General features: G+C 34.6%; 1 protein-coding gene and 1 long non-coding RNA gene across 2 annotated transcripts; both read right to left on the bottom strand.

Annotated features, from left to right (window-relative positions):
* Window positions 1-3,996: 3,996 nt before the first annotated feature.
* On the bottom strand, window positions 3,997-5,118 carry LOC143469490 (uncharacterized). Its single transcript, XR_013119120.1, has 3 exons — window positions 4,957-5,118; window positions 4,730-4,768; window positions 3,997-4,241 (listed from the first exon to the last, which is right to left on the bottom strand). It is a non-coding gene; the product is annotated as an uncharacterized LOC143469490 (long non-coding RNA).
* A 3,624-nt stretch (window positions 5,119-8,742) lies between these two features.
* Window positions 8,743-20,887, bottom strand: LOC143468642 (1-phosphatidylinositol 4,5-bisphosphate phosphodiesterase delta-4-like). Its single transcript, XM_076965972.1, has 10 exons — window positions 20,789-20,887; window positions 20,228-20,306; window positions 20,032-20,110; window positions 19,766-19,928; window positions 17,029-17,181; window positions 16,468-16,585; window positions 15,667-15,842; window positions 9,991-10,089; window positions 9,524-9,713; window positions 8,743-9,078 (listed from the first exon to the last, which is right to left on the bottom strand). The coding sequence occupies exons 1-10, from the start codon at window positions 20,885-20,887 to the stop codon at window positions 8,972-8,974; spliced, it is 1,263 nt and encodes a 420-aa protein (XP_076822087.1). The 3' UTR covers window positions 8,743-8,971.
* Window positions 20,888-22,731: the final 1,844 nt, after the last annotated feature.

Below are 22,731 nucleotides of genomic sequence, written 5' to 3'. Positions count from 1 at the left end.
TGCGTTTTCGGCCTAAACAATTTACGACGAGCAATTTGAACCAGCGGCGTTTTAGGCGATCATTCCCATTTAAGGCACATTTACCACCAAAGTTTGATAAAACCGGTTATCCCCACGGTAACTACGTTATCGTATATGAAAACCACCGTTACCGAACGACTTTTGTAATAAAATGTTAAAACGCAGCAATTATTCGGTAGGATTAACAGTTTGTTTCAAAGTTGGATCCAGAAGGGAAGTCAAGTCTTGTTTAACTAAATTATTGTTGGGCTCTTCGTTGGGCGTAAGCCATAAACTACCCATCTCATTTTATTTTAAGGAGCGGCGGGTGAATAACGAATATACAACCCCAATGTTAGATTAGGCAAGTAATCAACGAACTGACAAAGTTGGCAAAGTTGCGGAGTGCATAATGCTTATAGTAAGCCACTATTCGCCTATTGCAGATAGGCCATTAGTAAGCAGTGCTTTCAACTACTGTACATTAACGTACAAAAATGTTTACCTTTTATTGCGACTATCTCATCACAGTGCTACATTGATTTAAATGCGTTAATGAATAATATAGTTAGCGCTATATGGAACACTGCACTTAATATTTATACGTAAAAATTTTTATAGAGTTCAGACACAGTCTTCGGTATCGATTTTGGAAACAGTACAGTTCGTAAAGCACCGATCGCTATGAAATGCTTGGTAATTGGGTGATTTATTTGCTTTATGCTGTTAGATGTCCAGAATTTAAAAGGTGTAGGACGATTATAGTAATGAAGTGATTTCATTCTCAAAATATGTGATACAAAAATTTTCACACTTTTTCTTGTTCCCTGTTTACCTGTTTATTTTAGTCCAAACAATCATGAAAATGGGTTGATTGAAGCAAAACATTTTGTCACACCCTGCTCACAACGCCGCGCACGATGTACCCAACGCAGCTGGTGTTTTTTTATATTTGCAGAATTGCATAAGTTTATCGAAATACTGATGGTTTGATTTGGAGAACACTATAACTTACAACTACTTTACGATTGTGTCGGACGAGGACTAAGGAATGCCTCACGATTAACTGTTTCTAACACAGAAAATGTGTCAGCAGGTCAACACTCAAAACCGTATGGCCAGCCTTTACCTAAACGTTTAGCGAAGTGACTTGACGCGACGCGACGAGAATTTATAAATTCATATAAATTCATATAAATTCATATAAAATCATATAAATTCATTTATAAACACAAATTATATCAATGGGGAAAGCTGGCGGTACAATTTGTGCGCGTCGTGTGTTCAGAAAGAAACAAAAGTAAACGCTATGCTTTTACACCGCAAAACAAACGGTTCATGATCACAGAAAGTACAAGAGTGCAAGACAATAAACGCAAATTATCAACAAATTGAACATCCATTACATTACCTAAACACCCCGACGATAAATTAAAAGGTGTAAAAATTTTAAGTGCTCAGACACGATAGCAAACTTAATTCAGTACAGTATGTTGCGTGGTATTAGTTTCATCTGCAATTTGGAAAAGTTATTATAATTCGATGACACCCCTTCGTTTTGCATTTTACGAGAGGTCCCGAAATCCATGAAAGTGGATAATTCAGTTGACTATTGCAAGTTTTTGATTGAATTTTAACCATTCCTAATATATGCTCAAGATTGTTTCAAGAGGTTAATCCTGTCAATTTACCGTCCCCAGTGCTGATTCGGTTAGTGTATGATAATGCAAATTCAAATAAACTAACATTATTATTCCTATTTACTTCATACATAATTTTGACACACGTTTAAAGCACTTGTCATCTACAGTACCAATGCCAAAACCCAATAACGCATTTTGCTAAAAAGGCCTTTAAACCACCGGCAACACGCCTTGACCTATGCTCACAATCATACTTACAGTCAGCGTAATTTTCATTTAAGTGGGTTCATGGTGGGTTCATGTTGGGTATATTGCAACATCAACAAACGTCAGGAAATAACGAAAGTTGTCACGTTGTATCTTCAAACAATAACAATGCTTTTCATTGTATTATAGTATCCTTTATTGATGTTAAAGGGTTTTATTTTATGCGGATCTCTCTGATATATCAGTACCGCCATTATGGCGTATTTGAGGAATTCAAACGCCATAAAAATTGAAAAATAGTTGTTTTGTTGTTCAAGATGCAAATGTTTGTTTGATAAATAATATAATTAATTGTTATCGGAGAAACAAACAAGAAATAAACCATCGTTGTGGTACCTTATATGTTTACCACGCACGAAGAATGTTACTTTTAACCGTAATACATATTTTAAACGTCTTTACGTCAAACCATTTCCAAAAGTCCTAAAAAGCATCGTTTCACTTATTGACCTTTACCGTTTCTATTTTTTGCCAGTGCTACTTATTAATGGAGCCATGACAGGTTCCACCCATCACAAAATCGGGTAAAAATATATTTCCGTTTGCAATCGATGCTTCAAAAGAAACAACTTTTTCCTTTCTATGAATAAACTTTTTTTTTATTGATAGAATTTTTTTTTGTAATCATCATCTTGTAATTATAATAATTTATTTCATGGTCTACGAGGTATAGTGCGTTGCCCAATAAGCTTGCCTAATGAATGTGCTACGACACACTATTACTTCAAATGCAGTTGGTTTAATAAGTACATTTTAATCTAATTGACAATTGACATGCAGTTCTGCTGCGGGATGTGCTTTTACATATAAACCATTGGCGATTCGAGTTTAAACATGTACGGTACGATTTTTGACTTGGTTTGTATTTGACTCGAAGTTGCTGGGTAAAGATTTAAAAAGCCGATAGCCTGTACTACTTCGTCATTATGAACTGCATGGTGTTTGGTGGCGCTTTTGTATATAGTATATACTATATACTGTTTACACCGAGATAAGATTCAAAATCCTAGAAAGCCAGATTATGTGTTAACTGTTCTCGCTATATGCCCTTCAAACAAGTGGAATTTAACTAAACTAAAGTTTTCAAAATGTATTGCTTGTTTACTCGTTCTTATAACTATGCCCCTGTATGGTGTGGTTGGTTTCCTACGAAATACTTGTTTGGCCATTGCATCACAATACCATAAAAAGTAAATAAAACTTGAATTTCCAATCTAGATCGTGAGTGAATTTTTTTAATTCATGATCGACACATGAACAGTTTAATTATGTGGACCTACAGTTGCATAATAAACGTATTGGCAGATAAATGTATAAAGAGTAGTTCTGGAAATGCAAACCTTGCTGTAAAATGTCATGAAGACATGGCAAGAGCGATTCTATTGCGTACTCTTCGTGGTTGTGCTTGTCCAAACTGGCTAAACGTGACGATTTCGGATTAACCAAACACGGCTAAACTCTGTGTTTCGTGTACGTATTATTTATCTTGTGTTTTTGAAGTTATCACAAAGTATCATATCATAATCACAAGATAAAAATTTAACCTCAGCATGCAATACTGGGCTGGAGTTTCTCGCAAATTGACGTTTAGTTTTCTAAAAATGGGCACGACCTTTATTAAAAACACAAGCCAGAGCTACAATAGTAAACAGTAACAACATCCTAAAATATTCGTGACAATCATCGAAAGTTTCGATGTTTGAGAATGTAGTTAACACTTTGTGGTGAATGCTGATTAAAACCGTCAGAAGCTAAACGCGCACACAGCACGAAAACAGTAGGCCTATTTTTGTAATGACTCCTTTCCGTACTGCCTCGCTGTTTTCGCTCCACTAGGTAGATTAGGCAACGATGAAGTTATTGGTTAATAACCCGACGCTTAATCGCACTCACATTACCAGCAACATCTAAAATTAAATTAGTTTTAATTTTAATCTTGGAATTTATTTAGTTTTTATATAAATGCAGCATTGTCACATAAGTAACATACAATTCGTTTTCTTTACATAATACACAGCGATAATTATTTTACATAACTTTTCAACTTTATTCAACCACTTTTGTTGGAACGTGCAAATCTGTACTAGGTATCATGCAAGTTGTCATTTGCGACTATCGTCAGAAATTCTTTCTTTCTTTCGATTCCCTATACCACAAGTTGTTTTTTTTGTTGTCTTATCTTGATACGTTGAATTTTATTTTTCTTTCATACAAAGGTTGTACTTTTGCAACTGCTTTGCTTTACATCTCCGCCTGGCCAGTACAGCCTCATCCGGGAATTTGATTTGAATTTGTTTTCGGCAAGAACGTAGGAACGCATGGTCGTTACACCTAATGAAACAAAATCTGCTTGAAAGAATTTTGCACGATAAAAATATTTTGCAACTTTATATAATGTAAAGTTACATAACAAAGGAATCTACAAAACATTTACTTATGTGTAGGGATTAAAACATGCATTGTTGGAAAAAGTCCCAAAGTTTATTGATTTCACGTAATTACAAATTTAGCAGTGTATTTCTACGGCATTTGCATGAAATTTTTGGTTAACGTTTCTTCACCTTTAATTTTCTTTTGTTTGCCCGGTCAAAAGCTTTGATTGATTGATTGTCAAAAGCTTTTGATTATTGTATCATCATATGTATTTATGAATATGCCTTTTATTCAATTAGAGTTGTAAATCTTTTTTTTGTTTAAAACTGCAATTTAGGGCGATTTAAGGCTATTTACTGTTATCGTACGCAATTGTTATTAAACATAAATATGCTTTAATTTCCTAGCTAACAATTAACCAACTTTGTATAGTTTTGCATACTTACATTAGAACTTGAGGTCGAAGTGCTCTTGATCTGCGAACCCTGAAAATTACATTTTAAAGAAATAAATTTTTTTATGCACGGCGTTACCTTAGCGCTAGGCCTAAAGCAGGTTACAGTATAATGCGACAAAATGTAGTAGATTTCTTCATAGTTTTTAATTACCGCTTAGAAAATTTTAAAGAGCTTGTTTCGGTATCGTTATCATTGTGCGAGTAAATGGTGCTCACCGGATTTTAGTTATTGCTGATTCAGCTGCCAAGCCGATAATTAGAAAAAAAAGGAAGTTTCTTGATATCCACTTGATAGTGTAAAAGATGTCCATTGTTATCCTCGCAGATTCTTTCCGGCTCACTTATCAATCGTAGTGTTATTTTTCAAGATATGATCAAAACGACTATAAAAATACAGTATTATATGTTAACGGGTTCCTTTATTTTGCATGCTTGCTTTTTGATAACTGCACAGTTGCTGTTAATGTCTTTATCGCACTCAATAACGACTTGTTTCCATTGTGTTAACACAACGCGATCATTTTACGTTCACTTACGTTTCTAGCCACTGTAGCGAAGTTAATTATAAAACAATTTGTGTGCTCTCTGCCACTTTCCATATTGGACCCAGACAAACACGTCTCTTTTGAGGGATAACCGTTCGTCTACCGGTTTATATGCGTATCACACCAGCTTGAAGAAGAAGTTAAGAATTTTCTCGAAATTTTGGATCTCTCGTCACCACTATACGTTTTTTTTCCATATAATTTAGCACTAGTTTTACTTCCTTCGTTTCCCGATTGCATCTGATTGAGAGATGTTTAGTCGCACCATTATTTTCAATCGACTGTTTTTCGCATTCAAAGGAAGGAAAAGGATTACAAATGCGTTCGCGTTAAACTCTCTATACTTCTCACAGCACACGCGTGACATATTTAGTGACTCATGTCTGAGGAAAAATCTGTCCGCATTCCATGCGTGGTAGGCAATTCTATTTTTTTAACATTTGGGCATCGCTTTGGTTGATTATCGTCATATTGGGTTAACCCTTGTTCTCAAGTCTTGGCCACTTTTTTTCATCCTATCTTGTTTTGAGTTCCTTCTGAAACGCTGTTCTGCGAGAGCTAAAAATGCTTTTTAAAAAAAAACGATTTGAATTTTTCTTACTATTTTAAGTTTTAGAACCGGCTTCCAAACGAGCAAGCATCATTTTTAACTTTGCCATAATAATAAACATCCAATTTACAAATATAATTTGCCGCACCGTGATGTCGCTAAAGTACTGTGTACTAACTGTAATCAGTGATTTCACATATAGTTGAAAGTATAGAATATATAGTTCTACAAAACTACTAAACCCCTAAAAATAAAAGTTATAAAGATTGCAGATCTATTAAATCATTTCAAGTTTTAGTCTCGAGTAAAAAACAGCCAATACTTGCATAAACCGCTGATTTAAATAGCTTGCCAATGCCGTTGCAGGCCGGCGTAAACCTCCGCGTTTTCAGAATGGATAAACATCATGCTAAGATATAATTAACTCTTCGCCGACATAATTTTTGTTTTGAAGAAAAGGATTTGAACTTGGAGAGGTAATGTGATTTTGTATTTAGAACCTGGAGAGGTTATGTGTGGTTTTGCATTTAGAACTCGGAGAGGTTATGTGTGGTTTTGTATTCAGAACTTGGAGAGGTTATGTGGTTCCGCCACGTAAGAAAATATTGTTTACATGGCGGTATTGTTACGAACTTTGTTCCTCACGTGTTGTATGGTTGCTTATCATCGTGTTTTCGTTTGAAGCATTTTAACCAATTTGCACCTTTTGCGTGTTTGTTCTTAACTATTTTTATCACATGATTTGGTACCCTTGTTAAATAGAAAGGTTGTGCGCTTTTTGGAGGGCTTTTTTTAGCCGGTCTCTGGCTGTGAGCCATTAAATGTGGCTTTTTCAAAGATCATCGGTTTGTTTTATTAGCGTGATAACGCTACATTGTATATAGTTACTCGCAGTTAAGGGTGTTGCGGTTCACCGTAAACGTGAAATTAAGCCTGGCTGCATGAACGAGAAAATAATCGTTAACAGTATTACTCCTTTAAGCTTAAATGTACATAATAAGGTACTTCTTGTTGAAAAGATATTTGTCGGAAGTTATACGATCCATACCAAAAATTTTTCTACATTAAGTTTATTATTGGCATTGCAAAATGTACTCTAGTTTGGCATAATGGTACTTCGTGTAGCTAATATCTGTTTATACACTGTAAAGATTTCCTTACCCTCACTTAATGTTGGTTTTTAGATTTTGTATTTATCAGATTAAGTGGTTACCATTGCAAAATCTTAATATATGTGCGACTGTGCGTGTGGCAGTAATGTACAGAGCCAGTGGTCATGTATGAGCTGAAAACCAACTTGACGTATTTTTGACCTACTTTGTGCTCCAGACAGACTATTAATATATCTTTAAAATCTACCGCCTAAAGCTGTCGAAACGTTTTTGATAAACACGCGAAGTGTGTGGCAAAGCTTTTTTTGAACAGTTCCGCTTGTTTGGTTTTACCATCCAACGAATGTCGCGACGTTGGTCAAATACAAAACATTTCAAAACCTCAAAACTTGGTTTAAAGTTTGCTTTCACCGACAGCTTAAATTTATAATTAAACTAAAATTTATTAAACCTCGTCGTTTCAATGATATCTTTTGAAACGGATCTAGAACACTTGTCATCCATAAGTGCCAAAACAGTTACGCCTTTAAGCATGCTTGTTTGTCCTTGCAAAGACACCACCAAACCACCAGACAATAGTTTCACCAGTGCTATCAACTATATTTGCTATCAACTTATAATTTTTTTGTCCTGTTTATTGATATATTCCACATGTATTAGACTGCTGTAAACGTTTGTAGATGACTTATTCAAGACAACACTCTGGCCAATAACGTCGCCAAAAATCATTCTCAAGTTGTGATTATACTTGTGGTATATGGAAAGTAATTTTTCTTGGTCGTTCGTCACACAACTTAATGGCTTTACGCTTTGTCTTTGATGTGGGCTTTTTGGTAACATCATACAAGCGGCAAAGCGTGAGCAGCATGCCATTTTGTGTTCCTTATATCGTACTTTTATATAGCTTACTGTCATTTTTTTGAAAACCGTTTGAGCTTTTCTAAAAAATGCACATGAATCGACACTGTTGTTTAGCGTGCCACTGCTTATTAAATTTTAGGCTCAACGTATTTGGAAAACGTACCATCAAAAATTGATAACGAAATGTAGGTTAATACCAGTAATTATAAAGTATAACATAGGCAAATGGGCAAACGTTTACGAATCGCAATGAACGTGTGCTGTAAAAGAATTTAAGGTTTCTATTGCAGCTTACTTCAAAAAAGACGATGACAACCAAGCAAAGCGCATGGAATTAGATTTTACTTTTTCGAGGAAGCTAATTATAATTCAAGACACATATTTCTGCGCACTTTATTTTGCGGTGTCCAGGTAATTTCACTTGGTTTTGGTAAGATATTTCAGTGGTCTGATGATCTTTTTCTTTACGATTTTTCACGCATTATGGTGTTACGTGTCTGGCACGAAGTGTGCGTTTATGTCACTAAGCTGACTAAATGTTAATCTGTATATCAAGAGCATTGTAGCACTCTCACTTTTGCCTACCACTTCGTTTCTTTATTCAATAGTAAATTAAACCAGCGACTTGAATCTTTTATGTAAATCTCACTTGCGGAATGTTAAATACGTTTTGCATAAACTATTTAAATTTTCGTCAAGTTGAACACACTCACCACAGTGACTGAAGCGAGAGTATCAAGTTAATCTTTTGTCTGCGTTAAATTGAATGCTTTCTCACAAATGCTGTCACTTGCAAATCGGTGTACTTTACAAATTGTTGCCTTTCATTGCATGTTTTATGGAATCTTCGAAAATTATAACACTTGTGAAATATTGCCGTTTTTTCAGTTTTCGACATTTCTCTGCATTCATTAGCGGAAACGTTTCGAGTCAATAAGCATAAAATTAAATTTTATTTATAGGGTTTAGGTAAAATTCTATACAATATTATTTCCAAACAAAAACGTTACAGTAATCCATTTGCATCAACGCATCAGCATATGCGATCACTTCAAAAAAATAAACACAAAAATATTGCGGTTATAATGTAACAATACAGTATTTTATAATACGAATGCAGCAGTGAGTCAGAAATTAATCGCAAAAAGTTGATATTTTCAGGTTCAGAAACCTGTGCCCGATAATTTGTTCTCAATTTCAATGTGAAGGAATAGTGTGGCAGGTGTCAGCTTTTTAATTCCCTTTGTCTCCAAATGAACATGTCGGTAGCCTATAAAAGAAAAATATTCACGTTATCCAAATCAAGTAGGCTACAGGTATTTTTACGTTGCGAAAATAGGTTAAAAATTGTATGTTTTACTTATGTTACAAGGCACAAAGCATACAGAATATGAGGATGTTTCTGTCGTTAGTTTTGCAACAGAAAAAGTTTTGCATTTTTGTAATAAGTTGACCTCTCATGCAGACATTCTAATTTCTAACACCAGGGTTAGATATATAGTAGTTTTTTACAATAGAGGCCACAGAACGGGCTATTTTTAATAAATTCTTCTGTTTCAAAACTTTAACAAAACCAATTGTGGCAATAACATGATAACATGTTGCAAGTAAAATGTCTACGTATAAGCTACTATAACTTATATACGCTAATATAAACTTATTTATTACCAATATACGAAAACTTATACTACGAATAAGCTGTCTACTGCGCTTACCTTGTGCAATGTCTTGGACTGCAACAGTATAAAGCCCCACTAGGTCGTTACTTCCTTTAGAATCTTTGTCCATGACTTTGAACTCCAAAAAGGCGAGGCTAGGTACAAGCATGTTGAATTCCATTGGTTCATCGTTCATCCACATTGGGTTGAAACCATTGTCTTCAATAACGCTGGTTTTTTGGCTTTGCTACATCGAAAGCAAAATATAATATAAATATATTGGATAATCACCGGTAACCAAACATTTACTGGTCGTGCAATGCGCAACTCGCGCTTTAGGTCTAGGCACGAAATGCGTTTCATAATGCGCGCTATCATATCCACAGAAGTAAAAAAGAATTTGTTTCCGCCATCATCGTGTTGGCATGTGCTGGAAAATGTATGCTATACTTGTCAGATTATGATTATCGCTCAGCCCCTCTACATGAATCACAAGTTTCTTTTTCGACTATATTGAAACTTACCCGATCTGCATCGACGCCAAAAACAGATACTACGACGTATGGATCAATCACGTCGTTTTCGTTGTTGGGAGGCTTTGGGAGTTGTTGAGCTGAAATGACCTACGAAAATTACTAAGAATATTTTATGTGCGTATCACAGTTTACCACATTACTCCTTCGTCTGTATACATAGTACAAGTCGGTGTATAAATTAAAGCCATAGTTGGAAGTTTTTTATCTTTGTTTTGTACATATCTTCCAGAACTGGGCAAAAGACAGAACTGCAAGTTGCAACGTAAGCGTAACGTGGAGGTTTTTAAGTAACGTAACATAAGTAACCTCCGTTTTGGTAATTTCCATTGTTTTAAACATCATTTTGGTTATTTCAAGTTCAGTACATTCTAATTTGGTTATTCTATTATGTCTTTTTCTCGTTGATATTTTCCCTACTGGTATTTGCTGGCTATCTCTGCAGTAGGCTGCTGCCTCGTGCTATTACACAGCCACCTTTAAGTTGTAGCTTAGTGAAATAATGTTACGAACTCCGTTTCTCACCTATTGTGGGGTTGCGCATAATAGTGTTTTCGTTTGTACTGTTTTTACCAATTAGCACCTTTTGCGTGTTTGTTCTTAACTATTTTGATCACATGATTTGGTACCCTTGTTAAATAGAAAGGTTGTGCGCTTTTAAGAGGGATTTTTTTAGCCGGTCTCTGGCTGTGAGCCATTAAATGTGGGTTTTTCAAAGACCATCGGTTTGTTTTATTAGCGTGATAACGCTCCACTGCATATAGTTACTCGCAGTTAAGGGTGATACGGTTCAACGTAAATGTGAAAATAATCGTTAACAGTATTACTCCTTTAAGATTAAATGTACATAATAAGGTACTTCTTGTTGAAAAGATATTTGTCGGAAGTTATACGATCCATACCAAAAATTTTTCTACATCAAGTTTATTATTGGTGTTGCAAAATATACAGTACTCTAGTTTGGCATAATGGTACTTCGTGTAGATATTATCTGTTTATACACGGTAAAGATTTCCTTACCCTCACTTAATGTTGGTTTTTAGATTTTGTTTTTATCAGATTAAGTGGTTACCGTCGCAAAATCTTAATATATTTGCGACTGTGCGTGTGGCAGTAATGTACAGAGCCAGTGGTCGTGTATGAGCTGAAAACCAACTTGACGTATTTTTGACCTACTTTGTGCTCCAGACAGGCTATTAGTATATCTTTAAAATTTACCGCCTAAAGCTGTCGAAACGTTTTTGATAAACACGCGAAGTGTGTGGCAAAGCTTTTTTTGAACAGTTCCGCTTGTTTGGTTTTACAATCCAACGAATGTCGCGACGTTGGTCAAATAAAAAACATTTCAAAACCTCAAAACTTGTTTTAAAGTTTGCTTTCACCGACAGCTTAAATTTATAATTAAACTAACATTTATTAAACCTCGTCGTTTCAACGATATCTTTTGAAACGGATCTAGAACACTTGTCATCCATAAGTGCCAAAACAGTTACGCCTTTAAGCATGCTTGTTTGTCCTTGCAAAGACACCACCAAACCACCAGACACATAGTTTGACCAACGCTATCAACTATATTTGCAAAATTGAAGTACGGCTGATCTTACTTTTGTACTTATCTTTTCTGCTAGCATTTGCTTGCAACTTGGAGAAAGGTTGTCAATCGCTTGTTGCGATTAAAGTATATGCTGTTTGTGAAAACACAAATTTGCTTCATTTTAGTTCAGAGGACACACACGGCATCACGTGATCTTGTAATCGGGTCGGACCTCTAAGATCAATACTCCAGATGGTATGATACTATGCTCTTGTTATTTCATTTTCATCAGCTTTTCTGGATATTCTCGTGACGTATTATTTTGGCAAAATGTTTGGAATTCAAGACTCAGGGTTTCACTTCGGTAGTAAGGTTCACTATTTTATCTGAAAATTAAGAATAACGGCTTACGTTGTTTAAAAGAACACTATTTGTTACAATTTTTTGTCCTGTTTATTGATATATTCCACATGTATTAGACTGCTGTAAAAGTTTGTCGATGACTTATTCAAGACAATTTCTCTGGCCAATAACGTCGCCAAAAATCATTCTGAAGTTGTGATTATACTTGTGGTATATGGAAAGTAATTTTTCTTGGTCGTTTGTCACACAACTTAATGGCTTTTCGCTTTGTCTTTGATGTAGGCTTTTTGGTAACATCACACAAGCGGCAAAGCGTGAGCAGCATGCCATTTTGTGTTCCTTATATCGTACTTTATAACTTATAGCTTACTGTCATTTTTTTGAAAACCGTTTGAACTTTTCTAGAAAATGCACATGAATCGACGCTGTTGTTTAGCGTGCCACTGCTTATTAAATTTTAGACACAACGTACTTGGAAAACGAACCATCAAAAATTGATAACGAAATGTAGGTTAATATCAGTAATTATAAAGTATAACATAGGCAAATGGGCAAACGTTTACGCATCGCAATAAACGTGTGCTGTAAAAGAATTTAAGGTTTCTATTGCAGCTTAATTCAAAAAAGACGATGACAACCAAGCAAAGCGCATGGAATTAGATTTTACTTTTTCGAGGAAGCTAACTTTCATTCAAGACACATATTTCTGCGCACTTTTTTTTGCGGTGTCCAGGTAATTTCACTTGGTTTTGGTAAGATATTTCAGTGGTCTGATGATCTTTTTCTTTACGATTTTTTACGCATTATGGTGTTACGTGTCTGGCACGAAGTGTGGGTTTATGTCACTAAGCTGACTAAATGTTAATCTGTATATCAAGAGCATTGTAGCACTCTCACTTTTGCCTACCACTTCGTTTCTTTATTCAATAGTAAATTAAACCAGCGACTTGAATCTTTTATGTAAATCTCACTTGCGGAATGTTAAATACGTTTTGCATAAACTATTTAAATTTTCGTCAAGTTGAACACACTCACCACAGTGACTGAAGCGAGAGTATCAAGTTAATCTTTTGTCTGCGTTAAATTGAATGCTTTCTCACAAATGCTGTCACTTGCAAATCGGTGTACTTTACAAATTGTTGCCTTTCATTGCAGGTTTTATGGAATCTTCGAAAATTATAACACTTGTGAAATATTGCCGTTTTTTCAGTTTTCGACATTTCTCTGCATTCATTAGCGGAAACGTTTCGAGTCAATAAGCATAAAATTAAATTTTATTTATAGGGTTTAGGTAAAATTCTATACAATATTATTTCCAAACAAAAACGTTACAGTAATCCATTTGCATCAACGCATCAGCATATGCGATCACTTCAAAAAAATAAACACAAAAATATTGCGGTTATAATGTAACAATACAGTATTTTATAATACGAATGCAGCAGTGAGTCAGAAATTAATCGCAAAAAGTTGATATTTTCAGGTTCAGAAACCTGTGCCCGATAATTTGTTCTCAATTTCAATGTGAAGGAATAGTGTGGCAGGTGTCAGCTTTTTAATTCCCTTTGTCTCCAAATGAACATGTCGGTAGCCTATAAAAGAAAAATATTCACGTTATCCAAATCAAGTAGGCTACAGGTATTTTTACGTTGCGAAAATAGGTTAAAAATTGTATGTTTTACTTATGTTACAAGGCACAAAGCATACAGAATATGAGGATGTTTCTGTCGTTAGTTTTGCAACAGAAAAAGTTTTGCATTTTTGTAATAAGTTGACCTCTCATGCAGACATTCTAATTTCTAACACCAGGGTTAGATATATAGTAGATTTTTACAATAGAGGCCACAGAACGGGCTATTTTTAATAAATTCTTCTGTTTCAAAACTTTAACAAAACCAATTGTGGCAATAACATGATAACATGTTGCAAGTAAAATGTCTACGTATAAGCTACTACAACTTATATACGCTAATATAAACTTATATATTACCAATATACGAAAACGTATACTACGAATAAGCTGTCTACTGCGCTTACCTTGTGCAATGTCTTGGACTGCAACAGTATAAAGCCCCACTAGGTCGTTACTTCCTTTAGAATCTTTGTCCATGACTTTGAACTCCAAAAAGGCGAGGCTAGGTACAAGCATGTTGAATTCCATTGGTTCATCGTTCATCCACATTGGGTTGAAACCATTGTCTTCAATAACGCTGGTTTTTTGGCTTTGCTACATCGAAAGCAAAATATAATATAAATATATTGGATAATCACCGGTAACCAAACATTTACTGGTCGTGCAATGCGCAACTCGCGCTTTAGGTCTAGGCACGAAATGCGTTTCATAATGCGCGCTATCATATCCACCGAAGTAAAAAAGAATTTGTTTCCGCCATCATCGTTTTGGCATGTGCTGGAAAATGTATGCTATACTAGTCAGATTATGATTGTCGCTCAGCCCCTCTACATGAATCACAAGTTTCCTTTTCGACTATATTGAAACTTACCCGATCTGCATCGACGCCAAAAACAGATACTACGACGTATGGATCAATCACGTCGTTTTCGTTGTTAGGTGGCTTTGGGAGTTGTTGAGCTGAAATAACCTAGGAAAATTACTAAGATTGTTTTATGTGCGTATCACAGTTTATCACATTACTCCTTCGTCTGTATACATAATACAAGTCAGTGTATAAATTGAAGCCATAGTTGGAATGGTTCGATGGAAATAACCAAAGCTGAATTCAACAAAATGAAAAAAAATGTAAAATCGAATTTAACAAACTAATGTCACGGGATTATTTTTATGCACCTGTTTTGTAGACACCACATTATACACCGTCTTTTCTTCGCATTGTGTTGTTTTTATGCATGTTCACGGTCTGCCGTGTTTTACTTGTTTGTGTTCTTTTACTTGTTTTTGTACACATGTTTTTATCAAATTTCTTGTGACGTCTCACGTAGTTACCCCAAAGGCCTAATTAGTATCGTATTTTACGTTCCACGTTGATTCCTTCATCGCGTGGAATTTGTTTGGTGTAGTGCTGTGCTCGGCTGGGCGACGGTGGTCGGCAGTTTACGTTTTGGTTTTAGAGTAAGATGGATGTTTTTATGAGAGAAAATGCTATTAAAAGTTATTAAAGCGAACAGAGCTATTTGACTAGCTGTCGAGCGGGAAGTTCCTGGTAAAGAAAGTTTTGGTTACTCTAACACCTGGTTTTCGTTTGCATTGCGTTGATCTTTTTTCAGAAAAGATACGAAAACATTTTAAGGTTTTTATCTTTGTTTTGTACATATCTTCCAGAACTGGGCAACTATTATTCAGCGAACTATTATTTTCACAAAACCTTTTACACATGTATAGGCTAAACTTTCAGAAATTTTAGATTTTTTTTCATTGGCTCTTCGCAGTTATTTTGTAAAAAAACATTAGGTTCGCTACGCGAAAATAGTGCAGCAGCCAACCCATACTTATACAAATGTAGCAGTTACAAAGCCGCAATATGAGTTTTAACTAGAAACCACTTATAGGCTACTCAAAAAAATGGCGTACTTTTTCAAATACTTGTTAACGTAATTTACAAGTTTTATTTCTTTGTCGAAGCAAATTGTAATATTGCAGATGTCAGGCTATATTTATAGCTAAATTATGGCTATATTTACTTACAGCCATAATCTATTCACGTGATTATCGTGACAAGCTACCTTTAATATATATTTTCCGATAATACTTTCCTTTTCTTGTGAATTAAAATCTTTTAACAATAACTTACTGTCACTTTGATTGATGTCGGATCAACAGCAGCAGACTCCTTGGTGATATTTATTGGGTCAAAGTTTCCCTCCAAAAGACACGGAGGTTTCAAAACGTAACCAGCTTCGCCATTTGATCTAAACCTGGCTTGGTTTAGATAGGTCTCCTCGTCTTCCGTTTGATAGTTGAGTGCCACTGTTTAAGTAGGCCATGATTAAAAAGGGACTCGCTATTTCACCAAAATTAGGTCACGCAGCGTATTGCGAAATATGAATGGTCACAGGTTAGGACAGTGGGGATACATTAATTTGAGCTACTTAAGATTTGATTGAAGATTGAAGTGATATTTGGATCAAAAGGAAGATTTACGTTTAATTTAATAACTCATAAAATTTAGGTTAGGTTATTGATAAAAATTATAATAGCGAGCCAAGTTATAATACAGAGAGTGACTATTCCTCCGAAAGCAGGTCACGCAGCCCATTGCAAAAGATAGATGGCTAGGCTCGGGCAATAGAAATGCAAACGCTTATTTAGCTTTTAGGGTTTAAATGAAGTTAGAGTCGGATTACAAGATAGATTTAGGTTTGGTTTGCTATTTTAAAACATTTAAGTTAGCTTTACAAGAAACTGTAAGAAGTAGCTTCAAACGTACACGATTTTCCGAAGAAATTGTGACAGCCTTATTAAAATTCTATATTAGCTTAAAAATAGTCGTTGTGAATGTACGATGCAAGTTTGGTTTTAGGAAGCAAACAATCTTCAATTTAAACTTTGTTTATCACTACTCCAGTAAATACTTGAATACAAGTGTACTTACCGATTTGGCAGCCAACGTTCCAGTTCGATAACGGATCATAATTGCTCGAGTTAGTACGACTTCCTTTTGGATATATCCTTACAAGCTGCCACTGATTGTGCTTCACAAAGTCTGAAGGCTGTGTACAGAAATACTACCATTCTCGCAAAACATACGCCAAAAGTAATCACAGACCATATTAAGTTAAACTTGGCCATAAAAAACATCATAGACAAGTATCTACATTAAGGCCTTATGTGATATACCAGCTATTAGATTGGGTGTTAATTTAAAGAAGAATTTGTTCTTGTTCCACTTTCAAGAAATGCTTGAAATGGAGTAATTGTTTCACAAAAAAGTATGCTGTAGGATAGATGACGACTTAGTGTATTTTATTCTTTACAAATATTCTAATCACAAAAATTGTATGACCAGCTAATGACATTGACCACTAATTTTTAGATCTATCATAAACCACAAGTATGATGATCAAGTATATACGTTAAAATCGTGAAAAAGTAAAGAGAAAATGACTAAAAGCGAGAGTAAATGCACTTATTCCAACATTTCCTTGAACGCTACCTTTGATTTTGCTAATCCTTCGGCTTTGTCTTCATTGAGCGACGATATGTGATGAAAGTCTGAACGTGCTTCAGCATCAGCAAAACCATTAAAATGGCGACTGACCGCGTACACCACACATTCGGACAGAGCCCGAGATAGTTTAATGTTTTTCTGCAAAACGTTAAAAGTGTGCAGTTGATTAATAAAGTTTTAAAAATAATTTTAATAAACTTTTATAATGCAATTGTTTTCATGGAATATTTTGAGGGAAAACGCGGTTTTCATACAAGTCACTTTGTATTGACACTTACAATTCGTAAAGGGAAGCTGCTGTACAGCATTTCAAGCTATTTCAAGCCCACCCAAAACTGTATTTTAAAACTTTACTTTCATGATGATCAGTAGCACAATTTTCGAATCCTTAACCGTACTTTTATTGATTGAGTTGACAAGAGATTGAATATATGTAACTTTTCTTATTGCAAACACCTACTTGGTCATATTGCTAATTTTTAGGACAAAAGCAGATAATAGCGCAACAACAACATGAAAGCTTACAAGTTTTTATATCTCAATACTGGTAATTTGATTAATTTTAATTTCCGTGACGTGGGCATTAAAACTAGCTTTGTAACGAAGACCAAGTTCAATTTTTTTCATGCACAATTTTGCAATAAAGTTATTTAGATATAATTAACCTGTGCCATATGTATTTAGCAAGGTTGGCAGGACAGCAGCAAAACACGGAATGGACACAATCGTATACTTGTAGTCATAAACTTGTCTCGCTTTATTATGCCTGTCACATTATAATGCACAAATTTAGGCGTCGCGCACGATATTCCTTTAACTATTTGTTTTTTACTTGATTGGAATTCGGCTAAAATGAATGCTTATATTAATTCTCCTACAAGACTGTTTATAAGATGCTCTTGACTACATAACTGCCGAAATAAAAAAAAATTGGTGAAAAAGTAGCTTATGCTGAAACATTGGATGTAAGAAAAATTTGCATTTTAAAGGCAGGTCGCCTGAAAGTATCTTTGTATTAAAAATTTTTTTAATTTTAACGTCGCTGTAAAACTATTTGAGCAATTGTATTTCAAGGTAAAAGCGTCATGCAGAAAAATTGTTAGACAAATTTGTTCTGAATTTTTGGTGTTCGGATTACAGAAACGTAGATTTCACTGTTTTATGCCATACTTGCTACCATATCTGTAATTCTGTATAGTTTCTTAGGTTTGCGTAAAATAATTTTAGTTAAAGTTTGCAGCAACATTCCTTCACTTACTGTATAAGACTTTAAATTTCTGAAGTACAAAGGTTACAAACAGAGGCAACATCGTACAGTTTTCAGTTGCAGAAATTACAGAATTAGGGCCTAATTTACGTACACACGTCAATATGAAGGCGTCATATTTAGTCAACACCCAATCCTAATATTTCTTTGCATCAGTGAACTAGACTCGAATAACCGTATGAATGAATTCACACCATTTTTGTGTTTTACATAAAGTTTCATCAATAATCACCAAAACAGGACCGGTCTCTTGATGATGTAATGTTGCTTGACTTTAAGAAAAACTACTCTATACAGGCAGCAAGTTTTGTTACACAACCTCAGATTAGATACAGTTTGTTACAAATTGATTACTTTGATATGAAGCTGGAAGTAGGCTAACTTGCGCTTTATTTAATCAAGATAAAATGATTTCTTTTTAAAGTTATTAAACTTATCCGATAGATGTACGAAAATTAAGCATTTTCAATTGCAAATATAACAAAAAGAGAAAAGTTTTTTAAAAATGTGTTCATGTTGCATTTTAAAACATGATATACACAAAAACTGCAAGTAACAGACTAAAAAATTCTCTTTGAAGTATTAAACCGCTTGTAGTTATTTTGTATTTTCCACGACAGCTAGTTCTCCACATTCATTTACAAAATAACGAGTGTAGGCTACTCGCAGCAATAGTGATTTCAGAATTAACCTTCAAAAATATATTTTTGTACGATTGACAATCTTCTAGTAGTAAAGATTGCTAATTTATTTAACTTATATTCAAAGTTTCAACTTTACAGAACCTGCCCTTTGCTGCCACTAGTCACGATAAGCATTTTGAGCAAAGCTGTATAAATAATTACTTAAAAGCTACAACAGAAGGAAATAACAACAAACAAAATAAAAAGAAATGATAAACATTCTAAGGTGTGCGAGGAAAGTTTTGCGTTGTAAGTACTATTTTAATAGGCTTTTCTACGTTGTTGTCAAATTATTTTCTTAGAGCTGCAAGTCCTAGGTCTTGCATACTAGCAATGGTATAGTAAAAAGCCAACACAATGATAGTCCTGCGATTATAGCTTATTGTAAACAACAACAACCTTACAAACACAAAATATTTTAACAACTTAACAGTTTTTTTGCTTAGGTACAAACAATTCAGCTATATTAGTAGTAATACCTTTAGAATAACTGACTGATAACACAAATTACATATTTTATTTCCAACAGATTTTGGTCCTATCTACTCGTATGCCTGTTGTTGATTACCTGTTCGCATTGCTATAATTAACAAATCAATTGTTGTTGTTTTTACATTTTTTATATGAACCTGTTTCGAATTTCCACGAAACACTTGCTACAATGAGTGGATGATTCATAACTATAAGCAAGGTCAAGAATCTCGGTCAAGGCCAAGCCTGCTTTGTTAATCATTAAGCCCATACGGTTGCTCGAAAAACAATTACATCAAACCTTGGATTTTTGATGCTTTTTTACACCATTTTCTTCGATGTCCGCTGCCTCATCTTCCTCGCTCACTTCTCCGTCACTTTCACTCTCCTTTGGCAGGCGTTTTCCTTTCACAAAAACTTTACGTAAACAGGATTGAGTCTTATGAAGAAAAAGTAATCTTGTCCTGTGATAAACACTGTGTCTTTAAACAGCCCATCTAGGTAATAATGTAAACAAATGTCAAGTGTAAATACACTACTTTTTATTAGAAACACTTCATAACAAACTTCATAAGGTTCTCCATGGAAAATTTAGAATTTAGCATACCAGCACGCGTTGAGCTGAATAAACCTTTCTTTTTTAAACCTTAAAAATTAAAGATCAAGAAGATAAAAAAAGTGCTGTGCAATTACGTTATTGCTGACGTTTTATGAAATTACAGATTTGTCAAGTACAGCTAAACTAGTGTAAAAATGTGTATACCTTCAAGTTGTCGTGAACTGGGTAGAGTGTTTTCATGCAGATCAATGGGAGCGATAAGTAGCTTTGAGCCAAGCGTGTTCTAAAAATCAAAAGCGTCCAGAATTTAATTCAAGGAGCCCATTTCATCAGAATGACAAGTAATTTTCTTGCCTTAAGAATTTCAGCCATTTTGTTTTGTTATTGTACACTGCAGTGATTTTCAAATGACAGTATCACCGGGTAATTCGCAGTATATTATGAATATAGTAGAAAAAATTCTAAATGTTAATAAACAAACATGCTCGACACATTTTCGACAGGTATATCAAGAAAGTTTTTTTAAAGGCTTTTAAGTCTCATAAATAAATGAGGTAACCAACCGTGACGCCAAGACTATGCAATTAATTCACTCGTGCCATGCGTGAATGGCTCGGCAACGCGCGTGGTTTTTACGATTTTGAAGTGTAGCGTAAACTGACGTCTAACGTAATTTCTCAAGTAACTGGAAGAATTTGTTAATAACTATGTCATGCTCTTGACTATCTTCAAACATTGCCAAAAATAGAGTGGAAGTTGACATACTTTAAATCCATAATCACGAACAGCTTCGATATCATCAGCAAACTTAATCTTGGATGTTAGTGTGTCCATGCTATATGATTGGTTCATCATCATCGCCATCCCAGGTGACTAGTTCCACGTAGCGGCACCCCTTTTTAAAATCTGTGAAATTGTAAAGAATTTGCATTAATTATTTGGGCATTTCGTTAGGGTAACATCATCAAAAGCAAATTAATCTCGAAATGTAAGCATTATATCTCGTTTCAAAAGGATTAACCCAGAAAGGTATATCATTTTTTTAAGTTGGGATTACCGCATTCTCTGCGAATCCATTAATCCGATTAAAACATATTTTAACTGCAGTTGCTTTTACCGTCGCAGTTTACAATGCAGATAGTAGTGCAATCACGTATTCACTTCTCATCATTGCAATTTGCACGGCACACTGTATACCTGCAAGGCTACGCGAAGTTAACTAGTAAGTCTACTCTTGGTTTAACACGCCTAATCATTGTGGTCCTTGTGATGAGTGTATAATGTAATAATAATTAAAATGTCTGCATGCTGTGTTTGAATATCTTCTTATAAGTTATTTCATGAAAGCCGGTTAATGTATGGAAACGCGAATGTCATCATAAACTAAAGATTGTGTTTTAATTAGAATTTTGTTTGTCCTGCAAAAGCATACGTAAGCACCGTCGTAATGCTTTGTCTACTAACACAATTTAATTTAAACATTATTAATGTAACTTTCACATCTATATAGCGACAACGCTAACCGCCGTCAATAAAATGGTTTAACATGCATTCGGCATCGTGTTTATAGGTGCCGTATTTATACCGTGTTTTTACCACTCCCAGTCGCTTACGGTACACAAATTAGATATTATCCATCCTGATAAATCACATGTTAATTTACATGTTAACCTATGAACTCCGATTAACATAAGCAATAACCTCTCAAACTCATCTGTTATGCAATTAAATAACTGTGTAGCCGGAAATAAGGTCGCTAACCTTTCAAAATGACTTTGAAATTTGGTAGCTTTGAAAAATAGTTATGGGTAGGTATGTTATGGTAGGTATGTTATAAAAATAGGTATGCTGTAGCATGATTTACCTAATCGGCAACTATATCAACCGTCCAATCATCCATTCATCATCCAAGTTTTTAGTACCTTTTTACTTTTACTATCTATACATAAAGTTAGATTTAACCATTTTTGTAGATAACAACTTTATACTTTCTGAGATAATGCCAATCACGCGTATATTGAAAGTTTGTTAACGCGTGTTTTTCAAAAGTTTGGTGTTAACTTAACCTTTAAAAACATTGATTGTATGCATAAAAATATTGGTCCCACCACTCAGCAATGTTTTGTAAGCACTGGTTCGTTTGCTCTGAAACAAGTTGATGGACGGTTTTGTAACCTAGTTATGGAAAATATTTCCTTAAATAAGTCCCCTTATTAAAAGCGTTCACGTTTGTAGGTATTAAACTGTTTTGATGTAAGCAGAATAAAACATTCCGGAGTGTTATCAGTTTTTCAAGACGAAAGAACGGCTTCGTTTTTTATTATCTGTCGTATATCTGGGTGTATCGAATTGATACACACTAAATAAACAATGGTCAAAGGGATTTTTTAACGTTGAAACGTAAAGTTGTTTGACCGGAATGTAAAGTTATAAGCTTCACAAAATCTCATTTTGTTTTACGAGCTTTAAAACAAACTGCATCTGCCTTTTGCTGGAATCTATGTCATAAACTACAAATCAGTTGTCATGATTGTAAGAAGGCCGAAAATAGATAAAGGTATACCGCGAACGAGCATTAAACACAGAAAATAATTAAAATTTTGAAACTTATTAAAAAAGTCATTGGTTTTAACTGCTTGTACATTCACTATAATTAGATACATGCGGCAAACGTGAAGTTTAATATTGTTGTTATCAGCATCGTGAAA

The sequence above is a fragment of the Clavelina lepadiformis genome, chromosome 8 (assembly GCF_947623445.1).
Source record: "Clavelina lepadiformis chromosome 8, kaClaLepa1.1, whole genome shotgun sequence".
Taxonomy (NCBI): Eukaryota; Metazoa; Chordata; class Ascidiacea; order Aplousobranchia; family Clavelinidae; genus Clavelina; species Clavelina lepadiformis.
This window is presented reverse-complemented; position numbering and strand designations above follow the sequence as displayed.

What these genes read in the sequence shown, in the direction of transcription:
- LOC143468642 (XM_076965972.1), bottom strand. Translation starts at nt 20,887, where the DNA reads ATGGCGATGATGATGAACCAATCATATAGCATGGACACACTAACATCC. An exon ending in CGACATCAATCAAAGTGACA is followed by an intron (nt 10,090 to 15,666) that starts GTAAGTTATTGT and finishes TAATTTTCGTAG; the next exon opens with GTCATTTCAGCTCAACAACT. An exon ending in TTGGCGTCGATGCAGATCGG is followed by an intron (nt 9,714 to 9,990) that starts GTAAGTTTCAAT and finishes CTTTCGATGTAG; the next exon opens with CAAAGCCAAAAAACCAGCGT.